General features: G+C 48.5%; 1 protein-coding gene across 1 annotated transcript in view; it reads left to right on the top strand.

The window, feature by feature from the left end:
* Positions 1-3,730: 3,730 nt before the first annotated feature.
* LOC142274161 (R3H domain-containing protein 4-like) overlaps positions 3,731-12,207 on the top strand; it is a gene marked incomplete at both ends in the record, with an annotated part of 32,878 nt that continues 24,401 nt past the window's right edge. Inside the window, one exon of the mRNA XM_075332558.1 lies at positions 3,731-3,885. Coding sequence (XP_075188673.1) covers positions 3,731-3,885 — 155 coding nt within the window. The remainder of the gene's footprint in view (positions 3,886-12,207) is intronic.

Genomic DNA, 12,207 nt, shown 5'->3' with positions numbered 1-12,207 from the left:
CAGTTTTACCATATAGTGAACACAGTGAATAAAATATCTCAAAAACCATAGTGCTATCGCACTTTTTTTGCAATTTTTCAGCATTTGGAATTTTTTTGCCATTTTCTAGTACACAATATGGTAAAACTGATGGTTTCATTTAAAAGTACAGCTCGTTCCGCAAAAAATGAGCCCTCACATGACCATATTGACTGAAAAATAAAAAAGTTACGTCTCTCAGAAAAAGAATGGCGAAAAAAAAAAACGGAAAGCGAAAAATCGGCCGGTCGTGAAAGGGTTAATGTCACTTTTATGTTGAGGTGCCCATACTTTTGCACCGGTCAAATTTTGTTTAAATGCGGATTGCACATTTTCTGTTAGTACAATAAACCTCATTTCAATTCAGAAATATTACTCAGTCCATCAGTTATTAGATACAGTGCCTACAAGTAGTATTCAACCCCCTGCAGATTTAGCAGGTTTGATAAGATGCAAATAAGTTAGAGCCTGCAAACTTCAAACAAGAGCAGGATTTATTAACAGATGCATAAATCTTACAAACCAACAAGTTATGTTGCTCAGTTAAATTTTTTAATAAATTTTCAACATAAAGGTGTGGGTCAATTATTATTCAACCCCTAGGTTTAATATTTTGTGGAATAACCCTTGTTTGCAATTACAGCTAATAATCGTCTTTTATAAGACCTGATCAGGCCGGCACAGGTCTCTAGAGTTATCTTGGCCCACTCCTCCATGCAGATCTTCTCCAAGTTATCTAGGTTCTTTGGGTGTCTCATGTGGACTTTAATCTTGAGCTCCTTCCACAAGTTTTCAATTGGGTTAAGGTCAGGAGACTGACTAGGCCACTGCAACACCTTGATTTTTTTCCCTCTTGAACCAGCCCTTGGTTTTCTTGGCTGTGTGCTTTTGGGTTGTTGTCTTGTTGGAAGATGAAATGATGACCCATCTTAAGATCCTTGATGGAGGAGCGGAGGTTCTTGGCCAAAATCTCCAGGTAGGCCGTGCTATCCATCTTCCCATGGATGCGGACCAGATGGCCAGGCCCCTTGGCTGAGAAACAGCCCCACAGCATGATGCTGCCACCACCATGCTTGACTGTAGGGATGGTATTCTTGGGGTCGTATGCAGTGCCATCCAGTCTCCAAACGTCACGTGTGTGTGGTTGGCACCAAAGATCTCGATCTTGGTCTCATCAGACCAGAGAACCTTGAACCAGTCTGTCTCAGAGTCCTCCAAGTGATCATGAGCAAACTGTAGACGAGCCTTGACATGACGCTTTGAAAGTAAAGGTACCTTACGGGCTCGTCTGGAACGGAGACCATTGCGGTGGAGTACGTTACTTACGGTATTGACTGAAACCAATGTCACCACTGCCATGAGATCTTCCCGGAGCTCCTTCCTTGTTGTCCTTGGGTTAGCCTTGACTCTTCGGACAAGCCTGGCCTCGGCACGGGTGGAAACTTTCAAAGGCTGTCCAGGCTGTGGAAGGCTAACAGTCGTTCCATAAGCCTTCCACTTCCGGATGATGCTCCCAACAGTGGAGACAGGTAGTTCCAACTCCTTGGAAAGGGTTTTGTACCCCTTGCCAGCCTTGTGACCCTCCACGATCTTGTCTCTGATGGCCTTGGAATGCTCCTTTTTGTCTTTCCCATGTTGACCATGTATGAGTGCTGTTCACAAGTTTGGGGAGGGTCTTAATTAGTCAGAAAAGGCTGGAAAAAGAGATAATTAATCCAAACATGTGAAGCTCATTGTTCTTTGTGCCTGAAATACTTCTTAATACTTTAGGGGAACCAAACAGAATTCTGGTGGTTTGAGGGGTTGAATAATAAATGACCCTCTGAATAAACTTTTCACAATTTATAAAAAAAATAAAACAAGAAATAACCACCTTTTTTGCTGCAGTGCATTTCACACTTCCAGGCTGATCTACAGTCCAAATGTCACAATGCCAAGTTAATTCCGAATGTGTAAACCTGCTAAATCTGCAGGGGGTTGAATACTACTTGTAGGCACTGTATATGAAACTGAAATAGCTGTTGCAAAAACCCAAATTGTTATAAAGAAAAAAGGTTAACATTAATAGGGGTGCCCAAACTTTTTCATATGACTGCAGATTTTAGGAGTCGGAGTTGGTCCATTTTATACTGACTCCACCAAAAAGAACTACCACTCCACAGCCCTGCTTATAACTCCGTCTAATTGCTGCTCGTCTACTGAGAACACTGGGAAGCAGATGTATGGAAACTGCTGCACACTGTATGACGGAGGGGGAGCAGTGAGAGCAGCTCCAGTCACACTGCATTACAGGTGTTTATAAGGATAATACAACTGTCAGGGGCATCTCATCTTTATAGTGTAAGAGTGCAGGAACCATGCAAAGATTTTTAATCTCCCCAGAGCACCCCTTTAAACAGAACTTTGACCAAATTTTTCACATTGAACACCGGACATACAATGTAATAATGGGTGAAGAAAAAAAAATAGTCCAAGTGGGCATTACCAGAGATTTCACAGAGGAACATGTACTTCTGACTCTCTCTGATGCTGGCTAATCATAAGCAGGCAGAAACACACTGGAGGGAGGGGAACACGCCCCTTCCGTAGCTTAGAACAGCTGTCGAAAGAGACATGGACCTCACACCCAAAAATCATACTTTGATCTAGTGCTGCTTGGCAAAATGTTATGCAGCTGAACATGAGGTTCTTGGTTTTAACATTTTGATCACTGTATGAAGCGCACTGCCACGTCACAGCGAACCTCTGCGTGGGTCCCTAACTTTATTAAGCCTTTAGTGTAGCACCGTGCACCAGTCATCGCCACAGCAACTGTGCACCAGCAGGTGGAGATGGCCTGGTGCCCCACAACAACATGCTGCAAGGCTGAATGAACCCACAAGACTCCAGGCCAGTCCAGGCGAAAGGTGAGTTATTCAGCTCTTTTCACAGGCTGTTTGTGTTGTGGCGGCCATTGTTGCTGTGGTTTTGTGACTGTTGAGTGGTGTGACCTGGAGTCTTGGGGGTTCAGCCTTGCAGCACAGGTGTTGAGGCACCAGGTCACACCCCTGCTGGTGCACTGTCGCTACAGCGGTGGTTGGCACGTGGCGCCGCACCTTTTTAAAACTTAAATAATTTAAGGACCCCCTGAGAGGTTCGCTGTGATGTGGCAGTGGGCTTTACACAGTCTGATCAGAATGTTAAACCAAAACCTCATGTTCAGTTATAGTTTTTTTTGCCTATAAGCACTACATTGTATAATTTTTGGCTGTGCAGTCTGTGGTTTTGTTTTTGTTTTTTTTTTGTTCAGCTATGGTACATAGCTTAGAACAGGCTGTGTGAGGCCTCATTCACACATCCATGTGTCCAGTACGTGTGATGTCTGTTTTTTTTTTTTTTTTACTCCTACTGGAGACAGACACGTGGACCCATCTAGATGTCTGCCTATAATTGGCAGAGCTCGAGGCACCATGGGGGTGTCGGTACTATACGTGTTTGTAATGAGACCCCACTCTCCTTTTACTGCTCCCCCCCCACAGAGATTACCGTAGCTTGTAGGCTACATCCAAGGGGTACACATACTTTTCAATATTGTGTCCAGAACTGCAAGCAAGAGTCTGCTATAATGGAGTAATACAGCTAATCATTTTAAACTGTTACTATATGGGAATTTTCAGGGAGCCACTGGTCTGATTAATATTTTAAATATTTTATTTTTTTCCCTCTTCTCTAGGTTAATTGAAGATTGTGTATCTCCTTTACCGAGCTCTCCATCCAAGAAGACTTCTAGTGCAAAACGCAAGCAATACTACATAAATCGTGCAATCCGAAACTCTGATCTGATTCCTAAAGCCAAAGGACGCAAGAGTCTTCAACGTCTGGAGAACAGTAAGACAATTCATGCAAAGAGAGACTCTGCACAGCATTTTACTTAGGAAGAATACTTGAAGTAATGACACTATTGAAAAGTAAGGCAATGTGCCCACATTGCAGAATTATTTTTTTTTTTTTTTCTGCACCAAAATCTGCAAGGAAAAAATCTGTAATGTGTGCTCAGCACTTCAGGATTCTCATAGACTTTGCTGCGATTTGTTTTTCCTTGTAGTATTGATTTAAAATATGCATGAAAAAATGCGATTTAAAAATGCAGCATGGGCACACAGCCTAAGGCTATGTGCGCACTGAGCGTTTTTGCAAGTTTTTCGGCTGCGTTTTTGGGCTCAAAACTGCATGACTTTGCTTCCCCAGCAAAGTCTGAGTTTTCATTTTTGCTGTCCGCACACAGCTTTTTTTTTTTAAGCTGCATTTTTGAGCTAAAAAAAAAAAATGGACATGTCAATTCTTTCCTGCGTTTTTCTGCGTTTTCCCCCCATGCAATGCATTGCAAAAACACAGAGATTAAAAACGCAGCCAAAAACGCACCAAAACGCGGTAAAAACAAATGCGTTTTTACCAGTGTGGTTTTTGCGCTTTTTTGCCGCAGGTGCGTTTTTATGTGTTTTTGTGCGTTTTTAGCAGCCAAAAACGCACAAACGGTGTCAAAAAATGCTCAGTGCGCACATAGTCTAACTGTCGGCAGATTCTGTGTCTGCCTGAATCCAACCCCCAAAGAATGTCATGAACACTATATATTACTGAGAGGAGATTACAGATTAAAGGGAACCTGTCATGTCCTTTATGCGTTCTGACCTACAAGCAGGGTGATTTGTTGCCTAGTAACCTCTTCCTACCCATCCCTATGTTGTAATATTGTGTAATATGAATTTATAAAAAAAAGGTTTTATTATTTGCGTGTTCCCTATGTAAATGATCAGAGGGTCTAGTTCCCGGATGTCATTTCTATGTTTTCCGTGGTATCACGCCCCTGTGGGCGTGATACCATGGATTTACATGAGTGACGTCATCTATGCTCCTGGAGGTCCCGCACGTGCGCACTTCCCTACCATTCCCGCAGCCTTCTTATCCGGTTGTTTGCTTGTCGGTTTCACCAGCGCACTATACATGATCAGAAGACTCCTGCGGTTCCGACCATGCTCTGTGTCTAAAGCCGGCAAGTAAACACCCGGATATAAAGGCTGCGCAAATGAGAAGTGTGCGGGATCCCCAGGAGCTGACGGTCACGTCGCTCATGTAAATCCATGGTATCATGCCCACAGCACAGGGGCGTGATACCACGGAAAGTATGCAAACGCCCACGGGGCGAAGCGACGCCCAGGGGACTAGACCCTCTGCTTATTTACCTAGGGAACATGTAAGTTATAAAACGTTATGTTTTTTTGGGTTTTTTTTTTTTATAAATTCATATTACACTATATTACAACACAGGGATGGGTAGGAAGGGGATTCTAGGCCACACATCACCCTGCTTGTAGGTTAGACCACATATGGGAACTGACAGGTTCCCTTTAAGTTCTGTCTTCACTAAATACAGATTTTACATGTAAATTGAGTGAAGATCAATCCAGTAGGAAAAGTAAGCAAATTTCTCTGATTATGTACTACAAATTTATTTTCATGTTTTATATACCCAACAAAAGTATTCAATTAAGGCAAACTAAGATATAAAAAAAAATATATTTTTTTTTTATTTGACAATACAGATTAAAACCACATAAACACACAGACATTTAAATGAAGAGAGAAAGGATCTCCTGTTGTGCTGGAGGGCATGAACATCAATTCGGAGACAAAAAAACTATAAGAATTTGATATCTATTTAGTAATACCTTTTCAAGATATATCAAGGTGTGCAACTATAACATTAAGTCAATGGCCCTGTTGGCGCATGTGTCTGAAACTTGTTTTGCTGGGTAGGGGAGGGGCAGTTTGGATAGATGCCCCGACGGGATCACTGAACGGAAGTAAAAATGCAATGTGAAAGTAGCCTTAAAGAGGTTTTCCACTAGTAATTTAACCCTTAACTTTTCCCGTCTCCATGACAGCGCCACCAGATATGGGTCCGCCCCTCAATTTGGACAGGAAACCCACTAAAATAAAAGGGCGGCACCTCTCTACTGCATCAGTTCGGTTTCCTGTCCCAGGATGGGAGACCCAGAAGTGCTGTGGCGCTGCCACAGTGAAGGCGGCTAGGGGTTCCTGGAGGTCCCTGATGTGAAAACAATCTTTTTATTTTTTGCCTTTTCTTTGGCTGGGCCTGTATCTTACCAGAGAATTTTGTTAGTAGTATACGCTGGCTACCGGGTCTGTGTGTCGCCTGGCTCTGCCGGCGGTTGTACAGGCCGGCTTGCTGTCCGGTCTGTGCCCTGCACCCTGTGGTTGTACACGCCGGTGGAAAAATGGTGCCAGACCTGTATCCCGCAGGTCTGTGTCCCGTGGCCTGCGAGGCTGCATTTGAACACGCCGGGGGGCTATGCACCAGGTCTGTGTCCCACAGTCGGCGAGGCTATGGTTGTACATGCCGGTTACTGTGCGCCTGGTTTGTGGCTCGCGAGGCTGCGGTTGTACACGCCGGGAGGGCTATGCGCCAGGTCTGTGTCCCACAGCTGGTGAGGCTGCGGTTGACACGCCGGTGACAATGCACCGGATCGGTGTCCCACAGCCTGCGGGCTGCGGTGGGACACACCGGGGGTTGTGTGCCGGATCTTTGTCACCCTGGTCTCTTACCTTGCAGTGACAGAGGACGCGCGGTCTCTGGCGTGGTGGCTGCAGTTCCTGGAGTATACAGGATGTGACGTTGGCCGGAAGTCTTCTGACGTAATTTCCGGTAAGATGGCGCTGCCTTTTGCTGCTGTTGAAGAACCCCAGGACGGTATAGTGGCTTCGGCGGTTTCACTGTGGAGGTGCTGACCATGGATCAGGAGCCATCACAGCAGCAGTAGCCGCAGCGGCATCGGTCATCGTCGCCACCACTACCCTCGCCATCCAGACAAAGGCAGTGGAGGGAGCTGCTCTGGCTGCACTCGGGGCTTGGAGAGTTCCCGCAGGAGTCCTCCATCCTCCCGTACAAGGGACAAGAAGAAAAGCCCTGTGCAGCCTCAGGGGTGGGTAAGTGGCTCCTTATGGGGTCATACTTACTTGTTTTTTTCTTTTGTCTTGTCCTATAGGATAGGCCAAATAAGAGACCTAAGAAGACCCACAATAGAGAATGCCCCCTCTGTAGGATCCCCTTTACCCTCTGGGTCGGATAAAAAGCTGTGCCAAGACTGTATTCAGAGGACAGTCGCTGAGGAAACACAGGGATTTCAGAGCAGTCTCCGTGACCTCATCAAGACAGAAATCAAGGAGGCTTTAGGGGAGTTACCCCAAACCTGGCACTAGTTCCTCACATAGCGAAAGCAAGACTAGGGCTATGGATTCCAGTGGCTCTTAATCTGATTCTGGTTCTTCTTCTGACACGCCTTCCTCAGAAGAGGATCTGGAAGGCAGGCCCGGTTTCCCAACCTCAGATGTTCCTCGTCTAATAAAGGCAGTCCGTGCTACAATGGGGTTGGTGGACACCAAAGGCCCAGAATCTTTGGAGGACCTTCTGTTTATGCTCCAGGCCACTAAACATAAGTGCTCTTTCACGGTCCAGTATAAAATTAAACAGTTTGGTGTTGGATCAATGGGAGAAGCCGGATAAGAAACCCTTCATATCTTCGGCCTTTTGGGCACGGTATTCGTTTCAAGATGAGGATTCTACTCTTTGGAACCATTGTCCAAAAATCGATGTGGCAGTTTCTAAGTCAGCAAGAAAATCCGCCTTACCGTTTGAGGATGTGGGCACTTTGAGAGACCCGCTGGATAAAAGGGCAGATGCCTACTTGAAGACAGCATTGAAGACCTCAGCAGGTGCGCTTAGGCCATCGGTGGCAGGAACCTGTGTAGCTCGCTCACTCATGGTCTGGATGCAGCAGTTGGAAGACCATTTGAAGACTGACGTTCCCCGAGAGCAAGTATTGAATACCTTTTCCCAAGTTAAGGGTGCTGCAGCTTTTCTTGCCGATGCATCAGCTGATACTCTTCGTCTTACGACAAAGGCGACGGCTTTGTCTAACTCAGCTAGAAGGGCACTTTGGCTGAAGTGCTGGCCCGGGTTGTCTCAGTCAAAGACCAGGTTGTGCGCAGTCCCATGCAGTCGTGTTTTCCTATTCGGTAAGCCACTTGATGATATCCTTGAGAAGGCTGGAGACAGGAAGAAGGGTTTTCCTACTTTTTCCTTCTGTTTCCTTTAGAACCAACTCCTTCAGGAGACGAAGGTACCAGAAGAGGAAGATTGCGCCACAGGAAAGGTGGCAAGAAAATAAGAAACCGCGGTCAGGATTTATGTTTGACCCTTCCCAGGGATGTAAGAAGTCTGGCCGGTAGTTCCACTCCTCCGGTAGGAGGTAGACTTTCTTAATTTTTTTTTTCCTCCTGGCAAGCTATTTCCTCTAGCCCCTGGATTCTTGAGATCATGAAATCAGGTCTCAAATTACAATTCTCATCGACCCCCAAGGGGTCCCTAATTGTTACTTCACTTGGCAGGTCTCGGGAGTACCAGTTAGTCCTGCAGCAGGAAGTACAAAATCTTGTCCAAAAAGTAGTTCTGGTCAAAGTTCCCAAGGGACAAGAGGGCCAAGGTTTCTACTCGCCTCTATTTTTGGTACCAAAACCAGACGGGACTTTCAGGACTATGATCATCTTGAAAAGATTAAATCATTCCCTGGCAGTGTATCACTTCCAAATGGAATCGATACAGTCGGCAGTAAAACTCCTCTTTCCAAGGTGTTTCATGGCAGTAATCGACCTCAAGGATGTCTACTATCACATCCCGATCCACCACTTCCACCAGCGGTTTTTGAGAGTAGCTCTGCCATTCAACGGAGAAATAAAGCACTTGCAGTTCCGAGCTATTTGGCTTAGCCATGTCTCCGAGAGTGTTTACAAAAGTGATGGCAGAGGTCATGGCACACATCCGAGAACAGGATGTTTTAATAGTGCTATATCTGGACGACTTCCTCGTAGTCGGCACCTCAGAGGTGCATTGTACAGGCCAGGTGGTCATCTATCCTGCAGAAGTTGGGATGGATAATCAACTTCAACAAGTCACGTTTGACTCCACTCACCAGCCAGGTTTTTCTCGGCCTGATCCTGGGACTCCACAGTTCAGCGATGCCTTCTGCCACAGGACAAAATAGCTTCACTACAGGCAAAAGTGCAAGCAGCTCCGGTCCTGACCCTCCGGGAGGCCATGTCCCTATTGGGGTCCTTGGTTTCTTGTATTCCAGCCATCCCCTGGGCTCAGTTACATTCCCGGGTGTTGCAGAGGGAGGTTTTGCTTGCTCGGATACGATTGGGCGAGTGTTTGGACCATATAGTAACACTCTCTCCTCCCCGGTCTGTCACTCACTCCGGTGGTGGCTACAAACCCAGAACCTGCATGGGGGTGTTCCATGGGCAATAAAAGTCTCAGATACAGTGACCACAGATGCCAGCGCACAGGGTTGGGGAGAGCACCTACGGGGTTACTTTATTCAAGGGAGTTGGAGTCCTCTGGAGGGCATCTTCCAATTTCGGGGAACTTTGCGCCATAGAGAGAGCTCTCCGAGCCTTCCTCCCCCTCCTGACTGGCAGTCACATACTTGTCCTGTCTGACAACAGAGCAGCAGTGTCTTTCAATACATCAATCACCAAGGGGGGGACACGTTCGCATAGTCTTATGAAATTCACTTATCAGATCTTTCTCTTCGCACAAACACACCTGGCTTCCCTCACGGTCCTGCATATCAGGGGGGTGGACAACAAGGCGGACGATTTTTCTCAGTCGCACTCAGGTTCGTCAGGGGGAATGGTGCCTTCACCCAAACGTTTTCAGCAGCATAACACGTCTTTGGCGCCTTCCGGTTCTAGATCTATTTGCAACCAGGTCCAACCGCCAGGTTCCTAAATTTTGCTCCCTAAATCCGCACGACGGGCCTTGGGCGGTAGATGCATTTCAGATCCCGTGGGGGGTGGGACTCCTTTACGCCTTTCCTCCCCTTATTTTAATTCCAGCAGTGTTGCAGAAGATCAGGGAGGATGGGACCCATGTTATCCTCATAGCTCCCTTCTGGCCCAGGAGGGCGTGGTTCTACTGGCTTAGGAGACTGTCGGTGTCTGCTCCTTGGGTGTTGCCGGAGAGGCCGGATCTCCTCTCCCAGGCCCGCTGCTATATCCCAGGGTTTCCAACCTCCATCTGACTGCCTGGCATTTGAGAGGCAGTTATTACAAAGTAAGGGGTTTTCCTCGGGCCTGATTAACACTCTCCAGCGTAGCAGGAAGCCTTCCACCACTAGAATCTATGCTAGGGTATGGTAGCTCTCCTGAGGGTGTCGCTCCGCTCCTAAAGATTCTGGAGTTTCTACAAGGGGGGTTGGACTTGGGCTTGTCTGTCAGTACTCTGAAAGTACACGTGTCAGCTCTGGGTGCCTTGTACAGTTGTAACTTAGCAGGGAATAGATGAGTTAGATGATTTATCTCATCCTGTCAGAGGCAGACCCCTGTGCCTTGTCTGTCCTTCCCTGCTTGGGACCTTCATTTTGGTTTTGGACGCAATCACGGGTTCCCCCTTTGAAGCCCAGTGATTGCTTCTTGGTTCCTCACACTCTAGGTCAGGGGTGGGGAACCTCCGGCCCGACTTTTTCTGCGGCCCCGGGCTGATTCCCGGGAACTGTAGTGCTGGGGCGGCAGCTGCATCTTACTGGCTGCTGGCCCTTTAAAACCCCACAGCACGTTCAATGCTAAACGCTGCATTTCCTATACCTGAAAGACTACGTCGCCACGCTGGCACTGCCTACATGAGGACGTACTTTGTAGGTGGGGTCGGCGTGAGGGGCGCTAAAATCAAAAGAGGATTGACTGCCAATCATCCCCCAGGTCTTACTGTGCCGGCAGCGCTCTGTGCCCAGCGGCGGTGGCTCCCTGTGCCCAGCGGCGGCTCCTTGTGCCCGGCGGTTGCGGCGGCGGCTCCCTGTGCCCGGTGGTGGCTACCTGTGCCCGGTGGCGGCTGCTCCTCTCTGTGCCCGGTGGCTCCCTGAGCTCGGCGGTTGCGGCGGCGGCTCCCTGTGCCCGGCGGCTACCTGTGCCCGGCGGCGGCTGCTCCTCTCTGTGCCCGGTGGCTCCCTGAGCCCGGCGGCTTTGGCGGCGGCTCCCTGTTTCCGGCGGTTGCGGCGGCGGCTCCCTGTGTTCGGCGGCTCCGTGTCCAGCGGCTACCTGTGCCCGGCGGTGGCTGCTCCTCTCTGTGCCCGGCGGCTCCCTGTGCCCAGCGGCGAAGGCGGCTGCTCCTCTCTGTGCCCGGCGGCAGAGCCCTCCGTGCCTGCAACCACCTCCAGCGCTCTGTGATCCCAGCCTCCCCCAGTACTCTAACTACCTCCAAGCTCATCCGAGTCTGCCTGTGCCCCCAGCGCTCTGTACCTCCAGTGCTCTGTGCCCCTCTTTCTCCCCAGTGTGTTCTGTGCCTCCCCCAGTGTTCTGTGTCTCCCCAGTGATCTGTGCCCCCCAATGTGTTCTGTGCCTCTCCCCAGTGACCTGTGCCCCCCAGTCTCCCTAGTGATCTATGCCCCCGTCTCCCCAGTGATCTCTGCCTCCCTAGTCTCCCCAGTGATCTGTGCCCCCCCCCCCCCCAGTCTCCCCAGTGATCTCTGTGCCCCGAGCCTCTCCCAGTTCTGTTTGTGCCTTCAGCCTCTCCCATTCTTCTCTGTGCCATCTGTGTCCCCAGCGTCCCCCTGATTTGTCTGTGCCTCCAGCCTCTCCCATCATTCTCTGTTCCCCCAGAGCTCTCTGTGTCTCTCCGGCATCCTCCAGGGCTGTTTGCCCCCGGCTATTTATATAACCCCAGCAATGTTTGTGCCCCCCAGCTAGGTCTGTGTAACCCAGTGATGTGTATATACCCCCAGTGAAGTCTGTGCCGCCCAGTTATGTATGTACCCGCAGTGACGTCTATGCCCTGCTGCTTCCCTAGTGATGTATATTCCTCCCAGCCCTCCCCAGCAATGATTATGCCCCCAGCTATGTTTGTGCTCCCCATCAATGATGTATGTATCCCCCAGTGATGTATGTACCCCCCAATGATGTCTCTTCCCCCAGCCTCCCCAGTGATCTATATTCCTCCCAACCCTCCCCTGTGATGTATATACAGCAGTCCCAGCCAACTCAAACCTGGAAAAGCAGTTGTGAAAAGCAAAAAGATCAATATCGCCTAATATTACAGCTTCACCAAAGAGTACAAGCTCCAGCCGCCACAGTGAGTTA

Source organism: Anomaloglossus baeobatrachus, unplaced genomic scaffold (assembly GCF_048569485.1).
Source record: "Anomaloglossus baeobatrachus isolate aAnoBae1 unplaced genomic scaffold, aAnoBae1.hap1 Scaffold_3708, whole genome shotgun sequence".
Lineage (NCBI taxonomy): Eukaryota > Metazoa > Chordata > Amphibia > Anura > Aromobatidae > Anomaloglossus > Anomaloglossus baeobatrachus.
Note: the sequence above shows the minus strand (reverse complement) of the source record. Positions and strands in the feature narration are given on the sequence as shown.